This window comes from Fusarium fujikuroi, chromosome FFUJ_chr01 (genome assembly GCF_900079805.1).
Source record: "Fusarium fujikuroi IMI 58289 draft genome, chromosome FFUJ_chr01".
NCBI classification, from domain to species: domain Eukaryota; kingdom Fungi; phylum Ascomycota; class Sordariomycetes; order Hypocreales; family Nectriaceae; genus Fusarium; species Fusarium fujikuroi.
Genome location: NC_036622.1, coordinates 2,001,431 through 2,018,655, shown reverse-complemented (window position 1 = coordinate 2,018,655; position 17,225 = coordinate 2,001,431). Strand labels below are relative to the sequence as shown.

Sequence of the window (17,225 nt, the reverse complement as noted above, 5' to 3'; positions counted from 1 at the left end):
CCAAAGCAATAGCGTACTCAGTCAAACTCACCGTGTCTGGTAAATGAGCAGTTGAGCGCATTTGGTGCATGAACTCTGACATGACCCAAGCGCTTCCACCTGCTGGTAGAAGCTCAACCACATCGGCCACGAATGGGATAAGCGGCACATGGCGGACAGAGCCTTTTTCAGACGGTTGAGACTTTCCATTCGAATAAATAGTCATGAGAAGCGAAGAAGTCCCGCACGGAGGGAAGTGTGTTGCGAAGGTAGTCAATCAGTCTCGAGCCAAACAACTTTGCTCTCTTCTCCTGACGTTAAATCATTGGGTCCATGTAGTCTTATAAGTAGTCCTTCCCGGACCAAAGAGGATGCTGGGCATCATTACCTGGACAGCAACCCAATGAGCGGGCCTCAATCAACCTGGGTATAGTCGATATACCGATCTGCCATCCGGCAACGCGGAGAGGATTTCCATGCGTCGTTATGGCACAGCATGGGATGGACCAACATCACTCTTGACACAGCCATGATTCCCAAGACTTTCCTTGGTTTGATGCTTCCATGCCTAATGATCGTGCTGATGTTGGGTTGAAATGGTTGTAAGGCATACTCAGCTCAGAAGACGTGAAGACAACGTCAGCCAATCGTTTGAGCCTCATATGGTTCGCCCGCCCAACACTCAACCACAAACCGACTACTTTGCCTCGTACGTGGGCCAACTCAATAGGCTCGGATTACTTTATATGCGAGTAAAGCATAGAAGCGGCCAATTTGGGACAATTACAAATGAATGCCTCACATCTGAGACTTGATGCCGAGCCTATCATCCCAGGATGCAGCTTTCTTGAGGCGAACAGACGAACATGATTTGGCTGACTGCTGCATTAACCACTGGCATCCATTTTTTCGTACCGGTGGCGAGGATCCAACACTGGCTAGCTTCGGGCTTTGCGTTGGGCGTCCATGAATATAAGAACTTTGATACGGCCAGTCAAACCAACGGTATTGTTCCTTGGACTGATTTCATTGTCTGTCTCGAGTAAACGTTATCACTCCAATTTCAAAAGCAGTTTTGGGCTGCTCCCTCCCTCTCCTTTCAGCCCAATCCACCCATTGCCATGGACAACATGCCTAACATAGCAGGGAGTTTCATATGGCGAATTGTACGCCATGTCGCAATCATCTTACCCGCGGGGACTCTCCTTGGTGCTGGCGTTGCCTTGGGGTTACCTCCGCACTCTCACTTGGATGCTGCGTAAGTCCGAATGCGCTCGCCAAAGCTTTTATGCTGATGATGTCTAGAATCTTCTCATTGCTAGTCGTGTCTGCTGTGGTTTCCTTTCTCTTGCACGGACCGGCCTTTCAGCAGTAGGCGCCTTGGACTGGGGATTGGAAGAGAAGCTGACAACTGCGTCACAGAGCCCGTCTCGGCACTATCGCTGGTCTCGTTGCACTTAGCTGCATCATTTCTCAGTCACACTGCTTCACGCAACCCCCGAAGTCAAGAATCGAGATCATGGTCGGGCTTCGAGATTATATCCTGAAAATGGCCGTAGTCACATCCGTGATAGCCATGAGATTGACGGCGATGCCCAGAAACAGACAAGAAACTGCAGAGATAACGTTAATTGAGGAGGGAGGGCACATCTCACCCAAGGGTATTGAGCGACACAAATCTCTGCGCAATCTAAGCACAAAGCTGTCCCGGGACTTGGCTTCTACCGCAAGCCACGCAGGTCTACTGTCCAACATAGGCTCATTGGATTTCAAATTTATGTCTGGACCCAAATCCCATGATTCGGACTGCTCATCTGGTAAAGACTCGGACATTACACTGTCATCTGATATGCAAGGCGAGCCGACCCGGAACATGGATATCATTGAATGGACCACTGCCATAGGCTCTGGCACACTCGAAGCCAAAGGAGGCCCCTTCTCAACGCGGACAGTGCTGCAGAAGGATACGGCGTAACGAGTTGAGGCAGGAGAAGTTCATGTCAGCGGAACTCTGCCTGTTTTGACATTGCGAAGAAAACCGGAATTATAATACTTCAAGGACCATGGATATTGCCTCTCCCAGGACAGGACCTAGCCTGGAACAAGAACCACGAGGGCCCTCGCAAATAAAGGACCATTGACTTTTGAGCGTTGTGTTTGCTGGACCGATGTTTCACCACTTCAAAAGCGAGCGTCAATCTTTGTTTTCTTGATTCAACTTATTAAACCCCCTTCTGACCGTGGCTGGCTCAAGGATTTGTGCTTAGGTTAACCAAGGACTGCTTGGCACAGGATCGCTCGCCCAGGCGCTGAATGTACCCATGGACCATGGCCGTAAACTTTTCTTAAAGACGAGCCAGGTTTTCGGGACGATAGAGTCAGATACGATGCGTGTATTTTGTTCATTTGTGTCGTTGGCTCGATGAGTACTATAGATGTATACATATCCTTAGTAGATGATAGGACCTGTAGTAAGACAGTATGGGGAAAGGGAAGAAACGTTGCTATATTTGTTGCGGATTGGGCACCAGACGTTCGGTAATGAAGAGGATCTGATATTATTTTAATTATGCGCAGTGAGAGAAATGTTGTGATAGTGAACAGGTATATAAGTAGCAAGGCTTCATATCGTTCAGGGTGCCACCTTGACAGGAACGGTAGGACGGAAAGAGCAAGACACGGGCTTATATAAGCCGGAAACCACCAATCAAACTCCTTCATGACAACATCGCCAGGAGCTCATCCGCGACGACAGTGACAACCCACTATCATCTTCAATACGATCATACCTGAACAATATCACAAGTCAATGGCACGAGGGGCCATTCCTAGAGCCAGATAGCGCGCAGGGTCATGTTTGAGTCTCTGCTGCAGCGAACCCCTTCCAATCGAAGCGCTGGTCTCCCAAAAGCACCGCGCATCTGCAGCTGTTGGACCCTTAGCTGAGGAGCTAAGCTGCCGCCATGTATTGGCCCATTGGAACACCACGCATCCATGCTACCAGCAGCAGTCGAGCTCCGGCCTTTAAGCTTGTCGTTTCTCATGATGGTCTTACGAGTCCCTCCGATTCCAGTCTAACGCCATCGCCTGGTCCTTCAACTTCTCAACCTCAAGGCCATACCATTGATGACCTCGACTCTCAACCACCACCGACCCCAATAACACCAGGAATCCGACCTGTCGAGCACGATGACTATACATCAAGTAGGCCTCCGCAATCTTCTGAAAGTACCGAAACAGGAGGAATCCCTGTTAAAGACCCCATACTGGCGTTGCGAGTTTCACGTTCCGGCAATTTATTCGCTGTTATCACAACAACTTCCATTACAGTCTGGCAGACCAAAGTAAGACCTGCAAGACATTTTTGGCCCATTCGCCCTTCATGCTGACCGAAATAGCCTGCTGTTATTCTAGCTGTGGTTATTCGATCAGATTATTCCCTGGAAACGTACGGCAGAAATGTCGACCTGTTACTGAGACCTGACGCCGCTATCCTCGTTATACATACAGACCAGGGCTATCTCATCACTTACTCCTTGGCTACTGATTCCGACTCGCGCGTATACAAACCCCATTTTGCGAATTACAGCAATGTTCAGCGAAGGAGGCAGAGCCTTATCGGAAGCCTCACCGGCCTGCCACCAGAGCAAATATTATGGGGCGCTGGCGAAGGCCCAGGGGTTCGCGACCTCAGTGTTCGCTTTAGAATGGTGATTAAGGTCGATGCCGGAATTGAGAGCGCACTCGCTCTTGACGACGAGCTGATAGTTGCAACAAGGAAGCCTGCGGCTGTGCAATGTATCCGCTGGACACCGGACAGTACGGGCTCACAGACGAGAACCGAGATAATTAGTCGAATGGGATGGGTTGAGAAGAAGGCAACCATCGTTGAGATGACACATGATCGTCCAATGAATCTCATGACATGGATCACGAGCAGCGGACGAGCGTATGCGGTTCAGCGCTACAATCATCGAGCAGAGAGCAGCCAGGTCGATGACGGGGATGCTAAGCGACTTTTTAAAGGCCACTGTTTCCATGTTCCCCAAGGCGAACACGATCGCGCCACTGCGGCGGTTATAAATGCAAGGTTTTCTCTCATCGCCGTTGGTTGCTGCGATGGGACAGTACAGGTATACTCCGTCCGTGATTATGCAGGCAACATCCCTCATTCACATACTCATCAAGTCCCTGTATCAACGGCATCTTCGGGAGCATTCACTAGTCTGAGTTACTCACCCGATGGTTACTGCCTTTTTGCGGGTTTTCAGAAAGGCTGGTCTACCTGGAGTATGTTTGGCAAGATTGGAAGTCATAGTTTTGGATCTGAAGAGACAACCTCCCGCGCCAATGGCGAAGAATGGTTATCTGGAATTTCCGGGGCTACTTGGGTAGGGGGTGGCTCCGAGATCCTGATGACAGGACGCAAGCATGAAGCTATATGGTCCCTGGAGATGGCCAAGAATGCCGTTACTGGGTGTTACAACGAGGCAAATGTCTTCCGGACTGTGCTGCAGACTCCTTCCAGTGTGATGATCTACAGAGGTTATGATGTTCCAGATCTTACCAGCATTTCGGCAGAGCCATTCCTATGGCATACGGCGAAGGTCCCTCCCACATACCTCTTGAACCAATGGCCGATACGGCAGACTGTCATCTCTCCCGATGGTCGCTATGTAGCTGTGGCCGGCCGACGAGGACTTGCCCATTACAGCGTGAATAGCGGCCGCTGGAAGACTTTCGCCAACGAGGCTATGGAGAATGAGTTCCAGGTCAGAGGCGGCATGTGCTGGCATCAACACATTCTTGTTGCTGCAGTAGAAGCCAACAGAAGATTCGAGCTACGACTGTTTTCGCGCGAGACAGCACTCGATTCGGCCCAGATACTACATACTCAGACAATCCCAGCCCCTGTGGTCCTTGTGACCACTTCTGGCGAGGACTCGCTCCTTGTCTACACATACGAAAACTTACTGTACCATTTTATCTTTACCCCACATGGCGGCTCTATACGACTCATACAAGTAGGCCAGATTGCGTTTCACGGCATTGTCAGATCTCCAGCTCGAGTGAGGGGACTGAGCTGGATATTGCCCGACACGCAGTTAACAGATGGCGACCCATCTCAGGATGTTGCCGTTGCCTCGGTAATCTTTCTTGTCGACGGAAAGCTTGTACTACTCCGGCCATCCTTAAACGACGAGGGCCAGCTGAAATACGACATGCGTGTCATCGCACAAAATGTGGAGTACCACGCCAGTGTCCGGGATCAGCCATTGCGAAACGTGAACCGGCAGCTCGAAGACAACCCCTTACGGAACGGACCGCCAGCACTCAAAGACTCTCTCTGGGTATTTGACGGAATGGAGCTCAAGGCCTGGCCAGACATCAGTCAAGTTCTAGATGCGGCTGGAGACAATGGCAAGGAACCGCCGTCTCCAGTCTCTATTCCCGTTGACTTCTACCCCCTATCAGTCCTTTTGGAAAAGGGCATCGTATTGGGGGTAGAATCGGATCTTGTCCAGCGTCGCGATGTAAACTTCTCGTATTTTCATTTCGCTATCAGGGTATGTTTTCAAGCGTCTTATTGTAAGATGCCAGCTGACAATGACCAGACACATCTCATACTTCCAGACTTACTGCGGTTCTATCTAAGGCAAAGCAGATCAATTGAAGCCTCAAACCTGGCCCACCAGTACAAAGAGCTCGAGTATTTTGCGCATGGGCTTGAGATATTGTTACATCGTGTGTTAGATGAGGAAGTTGACACATCTCCGAAGCCCGTTGATGCCGTGCTACCTCGCGTTCTATCCCTGTTGTCCTCATTCAAGGAGTATCTTGATATTGTGCTGCAGTGCACACGCAAGACCGAAGTTCGGCAGTGGAAGACATTGTTTGCATACCTTCCGCAGGCACAAGAACTCTTTGAAGAGTCTTTACAAAGAGGTTCATTGAAGACAGCAGGTGGCTACTTAATTATATTACACACGTTGGACGAACTGGGGTCCTCGACCGAACAGTCGGTGCGACTTCTATCTCGCGCCATGAGGGAAGGCGATTGGGAATTATGTAAAGAACTTGCGCGGTTCTTGGCAGCTATGGATGAGACTGGTGAAACGTTGCAAGAAGCCATGAGGATGGTGGAGGTGTCACTTAAGCAAGAGTCGGGACAGGACAGTATCGGAAGTCGACTCCAGATTCCGTCTTCACGCGCAACAAATGGAGGAGGGAGTGGTTTGAACAGCGGCGATGAGGACGGGACCTCGGAATCAGATAGACGGTCTGGCAGCGATGGAGGTAGTGTCGCCTCGACGATCAGTGCCGTATAGAGAGTTCAAAAAGGGCCTGGATCGACTGTTCATGTTGGGATTATCTTTTGATAGCCATTGGAGTTTAAGGTTGGGAATGGTGGGCATACGGTCATAGGAGTACCATTGCTTTATTATCTTGGAAGAGTTCATAATCATTACGGCTAATTGACTGAAGTGAGTGATGCTGTAGTCGAACTATTTTTGTTCATGATGCGTGCCAATGTCATTTTAATTGCCAAGTGACTGATGATTTAAAACCAACTGGGCTTATTTCGACGCATCATCAAGTCGTGATGTTTCTATGGTGTCTATTAGATGAGGCTCAAATTCGGGACATGTACCCCGCCAGGTCACGTTACCCTATCGTCTGGTGGCCCATCCCCGTTCCAGCTCGACCGTAGACGGGGACGCAACACAGAGACAGGATGCAGAGACGGCTTTTGCAACCCCACCATCGAGAGGCCCGAACCAGAGCAAACCAGATCAAACCATAGACTACCAACGACCAGGCCAGGGATTAACGAAACACGATATTTACGATACCATAACGATAAGATCTCGACGATAATAAATCCTCCAACGCACCCTGATATTCACACTGCGCACCTGTCAACAGCCAAGCCAGCGACTTCACAAAGCAGGGGCATGGTCGCTCGTTGTTGAGCTACCTTGGTCAATAGCTTCTCTATATTTCTTTTGCGCCCAGCATGATGGATGACTACGTGAGCGAGTCGGATAGCGACTATACAAGTTATTGGCGAGACTGGGTGAGTGCCCCCGGCAATTGTCGAAACGTGGAGGCAACGCGCTCTTGTTATCGCTGGCGGCCATCGCTATGTTGTTGTTGAACGGATAGCGGCCAAACAGAGGCGTGGGGCCACGGGGTTATCTGGTTATCATCTTGGAGTTTCATAGGCTAATCACGGATCTTTGCAGTTCATCTCATCGAGGGGTAACGAGTACTTTTGCGAAATCGACGAGGACTACCTTACGGATAGGTTCAACTTGACAGGCCTTAACACTGAAGTCCAGTACTATCAGTATGCGCTGGATCTCGTCACTGATGTCTTCGATCTCGAGTGCGACGATGAGATGCGCGAGGCTATCGAGAAGTCTGCGAGGCACCTTTATGGTCTTGTGCACGCCCGTTACATCGTTACAACAAGAGGCCTAACAAAAATGGTGCGTGCATCTTGGCTAGATATCAGGTACCACTCTGCTGACATACAAGAAAAGCTTGACAAGTATAAGAAGGCTGAGTTTGGGAAATGCCCTCGTGTCATGTGCCATTCTCACCCCCTTCTCCCAATGGGTCTCTCTGATGTGCCCAACATGAAACCTGTTAAGCTCTACTGCGCTCGCTGCGAGGATATCTACAACCCCAAGTCCTCACGGCACGCTGCTATCGACGGCGCCTACTTCGGCACATCTTTCCACAACATCCTTTTCCAGGTGTATCCCGCCCTCATCCCAACCAAGAGCGTGGAACGCTACGTCCCTCGTGTGTACGGATTCAAAGTGCATGCTTCGGCTGCTTTGATTCGCTGGCAGAGCGCCAAGCGCGACGAAATGCGCCGGCGGCTTCGCAAGCTTGAGATCGACACTGGCTTCCGTGACGAAATGGAGGACGAAGAAGACGACGACGAGGAGCTTGAATTCGAAGGTATAGATGGTCGTATGGCTGTTGTAGAAGGCCTTTAGGGGCCTCTTGTCTCATTCCCTGAGAGCGCTAGGATAGGTACTGGTGATAGAATCAGAGTCATACCGACTGGCACCGAAGACGATCCACACGAATTTGCTCAAATGGACATGAACGATGGACATGAACGAAACGCCCCTGAAAATATTTATCGTATTCTAGCACTTATTTGGGGTTGTTGAGTGGACACGAATCTGCTTCTGCAAAGGCATTTGCCGTCTCTCGGAGGCAACAAGAGCAGTTCTATTGTTTCTGAGGCTGTTGGTCGGGTTCTGGATTGGCGTTTGGCGGCAAGTCATATGGACTGGGTTGGGCTGGTATAAACAACGAAGGTGTGTGAAAGGTTTTATTATTATTCTTGAATTATAGCTGTTCAACAAGAAGCGTCTTCTTTCCCCTTGTTAATGCATTTGGTCGTGAATCTTACTGATCGCCCGCTGGTCATAAACCCTTGCTCTGAAATGGCAAGCAATTATCTTGATGTCTCACTGAAAGTCACGTTGGCTGAGCTTGATATCAATCGATCGTTTCGTTGTTCGTGTCATGTCGTGTCAAAGAATCAAGTGGTCTATCTGCCCGCAAGCTGTTCGCTTTCCATTCATTACAAAGAAGAATCCAATCCTGACCAATATTCATAGGTGACTATACCATCCATCTGAATTACATACATATACACATGCCATCACCGCATGTCTTGCTATGAATCATAACCTTCCTTGAATTGTGACGTTCCGCCGTTCTAGACACGATTCTCAGCATGATGGGCGTCACCGTACCGATTTTCAGTGAACCGCTCATCAGGGAACCTGTTTTCTAATCGATCAGAATCATCCATCCTCTGTAGCTCCACGTCTTGGAAGTTTTGGCTGGGCCTAGGCTCTTGGTCTGTATTCTGGCGAACATTCCGTTGAGCGAGGGCAGATGTCATAGGTGGGTATGATGTATCTCCAGAATGGCCCACGTCGCGACGAGAAGAATATACGCCGAGCTCCTCGTCTGTACCAGCATAGCCTTGTCGTCCAACACCTGCCCAGAACGCACGTTCATCACTTCGGGGACCCCATGCCCAGCCTGCGCCAGCACGAATGGGCAAGTGATAATATCGAAACGCAAAAATTGCGGCAACCAGACCCATCAAGTATCCGAAGAGAATATCAAAACCGTGGTGGCGGCGGTCGTGCCAGCGCGAACCAGCAATGAAAATTGAGACACCAAAGGGGAGAAGGCCAAGAGCAAGGAGGTAAATCGGGGGCGCAGCAGCTTGGCGACGTAGAGATTGGACCTTGGCATTGTCTTGTCCTGCGCGTTCCTTTGTGGGAACAGAAGAAAATGATCCATCTGGGCCGCGGGCGCGCGAGGGCTCGTAGGGATCGACGACAGACCCGGTGTGGATTCGAGAAGGGAACGCCGCATGGCTGGCTGCTCCTGCTATGGCAGCAGCGGAGGGCATCACGAAGGGGATAGTGACTGCGAACTTGCTGGCCATGAAGAGCGAGGCGTAGATGAGGCCACCGGCGGCAGACGACGAGTGGCCGCTAGGGTATGAGCGGAAACCGTCGTCAATCTTGTACTTGTCCGTTTGTTGGCAGATATCGGCCGAGACAAGCTGTCCTGTCATGCTCTGCCACTTGAAACCACCAACGACATACTTGTCGATGTTTTTCCAATCGGGATCGCAGCGGGCAAGGAGATCCGGTCGAGGCTTGCCGAACAAATTCTTCATAGAGCTCGTGAAGAACCATGACAGTGTGAGAGATAGTACGAGGCCGAGGACACCAACATGAAGCTCCCAGAGCTTGCGCTGCCAGATAAGAGTCTTTGGGGTACCCTTAGGTACAGTCGGGCCAGGAACGAATATTAGGGAAACGACGGCGACAATGACGAAAGGAACGCCAATGGCGAGGATGAACAAGAGGTAAGCGGGGACGAGTTCATGTTCGGCAAATGGATATCTTTGAACGACGTTAGCATATTAGCCAATTATCGAGAAATGAAAACATCCTACGTACGAGATATTAGGGTCAACAAGTGAGAATGGTCGTTTTGCAGGCGCAACTCTATCGAGCCAACCTCCGATACCAACAAAGACAAAGCAGATAATCCAGTCGAAGAGGTAGGACAAGATCAGTCGGATGGGAAAGCGACGGCCTCGCAAACCACCAGATAATGTTCCTAAACCCGAGTCGCCCATCTTGTAATAGGAATGCATGTTCTACCAGGAGAGGGGAGAAGAAGATCGAGGGCCGAATCGGGGGGGGAGGGAAGGTATTTGAGGTTTGGGGCTTGTCGTCACACACTCAATTGAGCCCCCGTTTCCCGCTTCTGCGTGCACTTGAGAGCCAGACAGTTTACGCCTCCGTCTGCGTTGGGGTCTGGGGAGGGCGTGTGGGCTTGTAGAGAGAGGTGTGTGTATGAGAGAGAACGAAAAGAATGGTCAAGCGGCTAGTCCAAAGGAGGTGGGCTTAGGAGGAGCAGCAGCGGTTTTGGCATGCGACAATAAGTCTGGGGTTCCTCAATGACTTGGGCAAGAAATGAAGGGATAATGGTTATGGTTATGGGTGTGAAGCACCGGGGGATATTTCCAGTCGTCAAAGCAATCTCACTCGCCAGTCGCTTTTGTATCTTCGTTAATCGTTAATCTTGTGCTTAATATCGATGTCAGATGGAATTCTTCAGTTTGTTTGTGGCAGCGTTGGACTGATCTGCGGACGATTTTACCAGAAAATGGTCCTTCGGAAACTGATGTAAGAAATGGATGGGGCTGACGGCTTCGGTAATTGGAGGTTACGTGTACTGCGGCACTCCTAGCCTTAGGCCCTACTAATGTACCAGCTGGAGTCTGGGTAGGGGGCCCGGGATCTTCTTTGGGAATCATGTACCGCTTAGAGGCAAATGCTGCAAGGCTTATTTTCTACAGAGCCTTCCGATACTAGCTTAAATCATGAAAGTTCTTCACTTTGAGACTTTTTCGATGGTGTTTGAGCATGCGCGCGCCTGTTTTTTCTAAAGTACAGCTGCCGCTAGAACGAGGCTATGACGAACCCCCTGTAGCACCAGTGGCGCCTGGGAGCCTCATTGGGGAAATGCTCGCGTGGTCCCGCTTATGATCCATTTCTCTCCGGGGGTCTGTACGCGCATCGATGGCTATTTTTCAACTGACATCGGGGCACGAGGAGCCCGAGGATGGGATACATAAGTTTTGTTTAATTTTAGTTCTCAGTGTTTCGGCACCTGTCTGTATCCTTGTCAGATTTGGCATTCAGTGAACGCCGAATACCATCATGTGGTTCAAGTGGAATCTTCAAGCCGGCCTTTGTCTCCCTTCATTCAGGTAGATTGATGATATGGATTCTCGAGTGAGAACAGAGCAAGGAATCAGGCACTTCGGCAGGTGCTAATAGCTTCCACTGTGCTCGGTGTCTCATTTAGTTAACCATGCCTTCGTTACGGTTACGGCACTCCAGTAGACTAGTACTTAATACCATCGGACAATCGTCACCCCCTTAGCTCCATCGGGCATTTTGGAATGCATGTATGTACTTGGGTACTCCGTACGTGCTAGCCAATCCCTAGCACACAAAATATCCTAGTCAACCATCCCGTCCTTCTCTTTTTGCGGTCTTGTTTCCCTGAAAGTCATAACTCCATGACCTGGCTACCTAGCCTGGCTTCCCAGGCCTTGCCATGATCTGCGTTTTTCTCTTCCCGAACCTTCCTATCCAATCAAGTTTCGCGAATGAGAAATAACCTTAATTCTGTTACCCGCCTGCGACGTCAACGATATTTGTCCCAGTTTTATTAGTGAAGCGAACACAAAAAGGTCGATTAACAATTGTTGACTCTACAAGCTGCTGCTCAATTTCAAGCCTCCTTTCGGCTTGGTAAGTAGGTATCCAGTTCAATATAATTTAGTACTGCTGAACCTGTCAACAAGCCTTAGCTCTTGGCAGCAAAAGACTCGGATTACGGTTCGTGGCTTTGTGAGGCTGTGCAAAGTACCTAGGTACCTAGGTAGCCGTCTGCCCAGGCTTGCACGGACAGCTCCGTCCAAAAAATGGCATTTTAATCACTTCTCCGCATAGGCACAAGACGAACTCATTGGCTCTTCCGTAAACAAAACGGCTATTCGGAATCTTGTGTGTACAAGCTGAAGACTACTAGGTAAATACCTAGAGCAGATGATATACACTATACAGTATCACGGAACCAAGCAATTGCGTTCGGCTCAGTACATACTAGCTATCTCCACTCACTCAGCCTGTAACCCTTTTTTTTTTTTTTTCGGTTGTAGCCAAAGGACCCTTGCGCCTTGAAAGTTGAGACTGCTGTGAGTCGGTGAAACACTATACCCTTGTTGAAACTTGAATGGCCTTTTGTCTGGTCAGAGATTACAATAGCACACTCATTTTTCGATAGGTCCGGCTATATCGGCTGCTTTGAATAGGATCAGATCGTTTACCAGGATAGGATGTTTGACGGTCCATCACCAGGTTCTTGCATCAACCTGTCACCTATGCTTCACCACCGCCAGCGTTTACGGTCCGGTCCTAGGGATATCTATGATACAGGGCTGTGCTGGAGTATGCATGAAACCAGCTTGTAACAGTTCCACGTGCAATGTCAAATTGCCAAACATCCAATGATGGATTATATATGTTCCTACGTGGTTCTTTGATTAAGACGCCAATTGGGCCCTTATCTATAATGTCACATATGATACAATGCAGCGTCATAATATACAATGCACTGACTACCGACTTCTTTCTCAGCCTGGTATGTGCTTTTCATCCAACGCATCGACTCATCACTCCTTTCTCTTAATTGGCCTTGTCTCGGCGCTTTCCGTTGTTTCGAGGTCGAGGTACCACAACCCACTTGTTCCTGTTGTGCTTGCGTCGGGTCTTGTAACCACTCTTGGTCTGAAGATGGTGTTAGCATTGCTTCATATGCTTCGAGGCTCTTAGGTAGTCTTACAGGAACACCCCAAGGAGAGACAGGGTGACGATTACCCTTCGATTTACCTCTACCACCACCGTGAGGATGGTCGACTATGTAAACCATGTCAGCAGCAGTCCGGCTAAGATGCACCTATGTTCCTCACCTTTGTTCATGGCAACACCACGGACTGTAGGTCGAATGTTGAGCCACCGGCTTCGTCCAGCCTTGCCCAGCTGGCGGTAGTGGTGGTGAATGTTGCTAGCCACGCCAATGGTCGCACAAGCGTCCTTGCTAACTCGTCGAACTTCACCGCTCTGAAGTCTAACCTCAACGTACTTGCCAGTCATGACCCTAGTACCGTCGTCTTTCGTCTCCTCGTTCTTGTTGACAACCACAGCTGAGGTGCCAGCACTACGACAAAATACGGCGCCACGTCTAGCTGCGGATCCCACAGCAAAGACTGTGGTACCGACAGGAATCATGTGCATAGGTAGACAATTACCACGGAAGGCAGTCTTTGCAGCTAGAATACCGGGATCAATAATACCACCCATGCTGTCAAGTAGATCTTGAGGAATACCGGCACGGTAGCTGTGCACAATATCCCCAGACCTCAACCCGTCAGCGGCAAGAATGTAAGTGTGACGTCCGGTAGCCTTCTCAGTGACGAGAGCAATGTGCGCACTCCGTCCTGGGTCGTATTCAATGCGTTCCACCAGGTGAGGTCCTGGTCGGTTGCGGAGGAAGTCAACCGTTCTTATTCTTCTCTTCGCACCGCCACCTCGGTGTCGCACGGTGATCCTACCAGACACATTTCGGCCACCCTTTGCTTGGCCCTTCTTAGGGAATGTTAAGGGAAGGAAAGGTCGTCCTTTCCAGAGATGATCGTTGATAGGTCGCTTGAGATGTCTCACGCCAGGCGTTCGGGGTTTATAGACTCGCAAGATAGCAGATTGACTCTCGGGATTCTCAGCGAGTTCTTTCGGGCTGGCGGTGGTCTCGTTAGAACGTCTGATAGTTGCATATGTTCGTGGAAGCGATCGGCTCAGAGCCATGCGCAAAGCGCTCTGCCGCGCAGCAGCAAATTGGAGGCCGGACTGAAGCATTGTCGGTCTCGGGTGTTTCAAGTGTTGGAATTTTAGCAGTTGGTCTTCATCGGAGTCGGTTTGTGTGGTTGTATGGTTTGATATTAACTCAGAGGGGAAGGCAACGACTTTCCCCAGCGAGTCGCTAGAGGGCAGACCAGACGTGCTATCAATATTAAATGCTTCCTAGCAGCTCAAATAATCTCTAGCTAGTAGCAAGAGACGAATTGGCGAATCCAGGACCGTCAGAAACGAAGCCGACTATCGCATTACCGTGGTGTCGTTCGAGATGTTCAAATTTCATCGGATAATGAACAACTTTGTGCCGGAGGGACAATCTGAGCCACAGAAATCGCACCGCCACATGTAACCGCCACAAACGCCCTCACGTAGGTAGCTCCCACATGGCTCGTGCTTCGTGAACAACCTCAACCCGCGACGAGGTTGGGCCAATGAGGTTGAACTCGAAGGCGGTTGGCCGGCGGTTGCTAGGGCGGCAGTCCCATAAAAACACAGTCTTGAGCCGGAAGTAGTACGTAGCTTTTCCAAGGTTCCAGATTGACAGCAGCTTTCGCGACTTGACCTGGATGCAGGCGCGTTTTGTACTGATCTCATCCATCCCGCCCCTCCATACTAAATGTCAAGACCCGTCCACCGTCGCCCGATTAACTTGACCTGGCTCTCTCTCTTCTTTCGATATTCAACTTCGTAAATGCGCCTCTCGTCTCTACCGTCTCTTTTACCTTCATCCTTGTTCGACCATCGGGATATTGCCATTTATTCAGGGTTTTCGTTCATCCTACCATTGTCATTATCCTCCGCCGTCTGATATCGAGTATCTCTGGTGAACTGTCCAGCCCTACTCGACATTTTTCGCACCCGCTGCCTGCACCTCACGCCGCAGTATTCAATTCTTCGCGTGTTTTCCATACGTCCTGGGAAAATAGCCAAGCTATCGCATCACCCCTGCTCCTAACGAGCTCCAATCCTTTTCTTTCGAGTGGGACATCACGCTTGGGAGCCTGACGTACCTAGAGCAACGGAGAGCAACGCGACTTGGCTAGCCGCGTACGGGTACGTACCCACTTTGGTGGATCTCCACAACTCATCTTCCTTACCCGCTCGTCAAAACACTTCTATCGTCCTCACAACCACAACCGTTCTTGAACATAAACATCGTCTCCGCCCAACCTTGCCCATTGCTCCTGTCCTTTTACCTCTTGTTTACTTCCTCCGCCAACAACTTTCTATTCCGGGCTGGGTCACCCTCGACTAACATACAGCATCAGTCATCGCTCCATCTATCACGACTCACAACATTCCTTTCACGGTGTTTTCACCAGGCTTGACCCAAAGGTTGGTAGCTGAATTCCTATTCTGATTCGACTGTCTCGGCAACTCGAATGCTGTTTGTCTATATCCTTTCGTGATCTCAGCCATCTTTTCCTTTCATGTTTCTCATTCGACGCGTTGACTAACTGGACTGTTCCAGCACTACCCCCCTTGTCAATATTACACCGGTCAACAACTAGATAGCCAAGATGCCTCCAGTAAGTGCTCAGACGCGACCGAGAAGCTTGAGTTCCTCCTCCGATCAGCCATTCTAACTTGAGTAGCAGGCTCGGGCCACTCGTACGCGCCTCGCCGGCAACGAGAACGACGAGAACAGCGGCACGACGCGTCTTACAAGAGCCCAAGCTGCCGCTCTGAAGGTTGATGAGCTATCAATGCCTGCTAAGGCTGCCCTGCAAACAAAAAAGTCCACAGTCAACGGTACCGCCGCCAGTAACACGCGGAAACGCGCTGCATTGGGCGATGTCAGTAATGTAGGAAAGGTCGATGGTGTTGCTGGAAAGAAGGCCAAGGGATTGGTCTCTAAGGCTGCTCAGCCCACCGGTATTGAGAAAAAGACTGCGCGTCCTACCACAAGAACTGCTCTCGGCTCGAAGCCTACCAACTCCAAGACTCAGTCCGGTTCCGGCACCATAAACAAACGAAAGGTTGTAACAGATGCCGCCAACACCAAGATAAAAGCTCCCGTCAACGAAAATGAGCATCCTTCCAAAAAGCAGCATCTTATTCCTGAGGAGCGTGAACGATCAGAGACACCCGTCGAGGTAGAAGTCGAGAAGCCTGAGGTCTCTCTAGACAAGGCGGAGGTACAAGATGCACCTTTCGAGTACCCTCCTGGAGTCAAGGACTTGGACAGCGAGGATCTAGAAGATCCACTTATGGTTGCCGAGTATGCCAATGAGATCTTCGAGTACTTGCGCGATCTTGAGTGCAAGTCGATTCCCAATCCTCAATATATGTCTCATCAGGACGAGCTCGAATGGAAGACGCGCGGTATCTTGGTCGACTGGCTCGTTGAGGTCCATACCCGTTTCCATCTACTTCCCGAAACCCTCTTCCTCGCCGTCAATCTCATTGATCGCTTCCTATCAGAAAAAGTGGTTCAGCTTGACCGCCTCCAACTTGTGGGAATCACTGCCATGTTTATCGCTTCCAAGTACGAAGAGGTCCTCTCCCCTCACGTCGAGAACTTCAAGCGCATTGCCGACGATGGTTTTACCGAGGCCGAGATTCTCAGTGCCGAGCGATTTATTCTGAGCACTCTCAACTATGATCTCAGCTACCCCAACCCTATGAACTTCCTCCGTCGTGTCTCCAAGGCAGACAATTACGATATCCAATCTCGAACTATTGGAAAGTACCTGATGGAGATTGGCCTGCTGGACCATCGATTCATGGCCTACCGACCTAGTCACATTGCTGCCGGTGCCATGTATTTAGCGCGACTGATGCTTGACCGTGGCGAATGGGTACGTAAAATTCACATTTTTAACGTGTCAACTGCTAATGGATATGCAGGACGAGACTCTTTCTTACTACGCTGGTTACACTGAGGACGAGATCGAGCCTGTCGTTCATCTTATGGTCGACTACCTCGCTCGCCCTGTCACTCATGAAGCATTTTTCAAGAAGTATGCTAGCAAGAAGTTCTTGAAGGGTATGTAGCTCTCCTAGCGCGCAAAGAACAGTCAGCTGACAAATTACAAAGCTTCAATTCTTGCCCGCCAATGGGCAAAGAAGAATGCTGTTCTATTTGGCATCACCGATGTTCATCTGAGTCTTGATGAGCTATCATAGGCACTTTCAAGTCACAACTCTTTATGGCACATCTTATTCGATATTCTGAAGAACAGGATACTC

General features: G+C 50.0%; 6 protein-coding genes; 4 read left to right on the top strand and 2 right to left on the bottom strand.

The window, feature by feature from the left end:
* Positions 1 to 1,109: 1,109 nt before the first annotated feature.
* On the top strand, positions 1,110 to 1,954 carry FFUJ_01482 (uncharacterized protein; the record flags this gene model as incomplete). XM_023578217.1 has 3 exons in its annotated part: positions 1,110 to 1,237; positions 1,285 to 1,350; positions 1,402 to 1,954. 3 exons carry the CDS (start codon positions 1,110 to 1,112, stop codon positions 1,952 to 1,954), a joined length of 747 nt encoding a protein of 248 aa, XP_023424090.1.
* Positions 1,955 to 2,942: 988 nt separating this feature from the next.
* On the top strand, positions 2,943 to 6,308 carry FFUJ_01483 (uncharacterized protein; the record flags this gene model as incomplete). XM_023578206.1 has 3 exons in its annotated part: positions 2,943 to 3,323; positions 3,378 to 5,546; positions 5,595 to 6,308. 3 exons carry the CDS (start codon positions 2,943 to 2,945, stop codon positions 6,306 to 6,308), a joined length of 3,264 nt encoding a protein of 1,087 aa, XP_023424089.1.
* A 692-nt stretch (positions 6,309 to 7,000) lies between these two features.
* Positions 7,001 to 7,991, top strand: FFUJ_01484 (Ckb-2 casein kinase II subunit beta-2; the record flags this gene model as incomplete). XM_023578195.1 has 3 exons in its annotated part: positions 7,001 to 7,057; positions 7,227 to 7,472; positions 7,527 to 7,991. 3 exons carry the CDS (start codon positions 7,001 to 7,003, stop codon positions 7,989 to 7,991), a joined length of 768 nt encoding a protein of 255 aa, XP_023424088.1.
* A 737-nt stretch (positions 7,992 to 8,728) lies between these two features.
* FFUJ_01485 (related to diacylglycerol pyrophosphate phosphatase) lies at positions 8,729 to 10,180 on the bottom strand (the record flags this gene model as incomplete). XM_023578184.1 has 2 exons in its annotated part: positions 8,729 to 9,941; positions 9,999 to 10,180. 2 exons carry the CDS (start codon positions 10,178 to 10,180, stop codon positions 8,729 to 8,731), a joined length of 1,395 nt encoding a protein of 464 aa, XP_023424087.1.
* Positions 10,181 to 12,806: 2,626 nt separating this feature from the next.
* Positions 12,807 to 14,033, bottom strand: FFUJ_01486 (probable mitochondrial ribosomal protein L2 of the large subunit; the record flags this gene model as incomplete). XM_023578173.1 has 3 exons in its annotated part: positions 12,807 to 12,908; positions 12,964 to 13,037; positions 13,091 to 14,033. The coding sequence occupies 3 exons, from the start codon at positions 14,031 to 14,033 to the stop codon at positions 12,807 to 12,809; spliced, it is 1,119 nt and encodes a 372-aa protein (XP_023424086.1).
* A 1,520-nt stretch (positions 14,034 to 15,553) lies between these two features.
* On the top strand, positions 15,554 to 17,162 carry FFUJ_01487 (probable G2/mitotic-specific cyclin B; the record flags this gene model as incomplete). XM_023578162.1 has 4 exons in its annotated part: positions 15,554 to 15,562; positions 15,629 to 16,834; positions 16,884 to 17,022; positions 17,074 to 17,162. The coding sequence occupies 4 exons, from the start codon at positions 15,554 to 15,556 to the stop codon at positions 17,160 to 17,162; spliced, it is 1,443 nt and encodes a 480-aa protein (XP_023425485.1).
* Between the last annotated feature and the right edge of the window lie 63 nt (positions 17,163 to 17,225).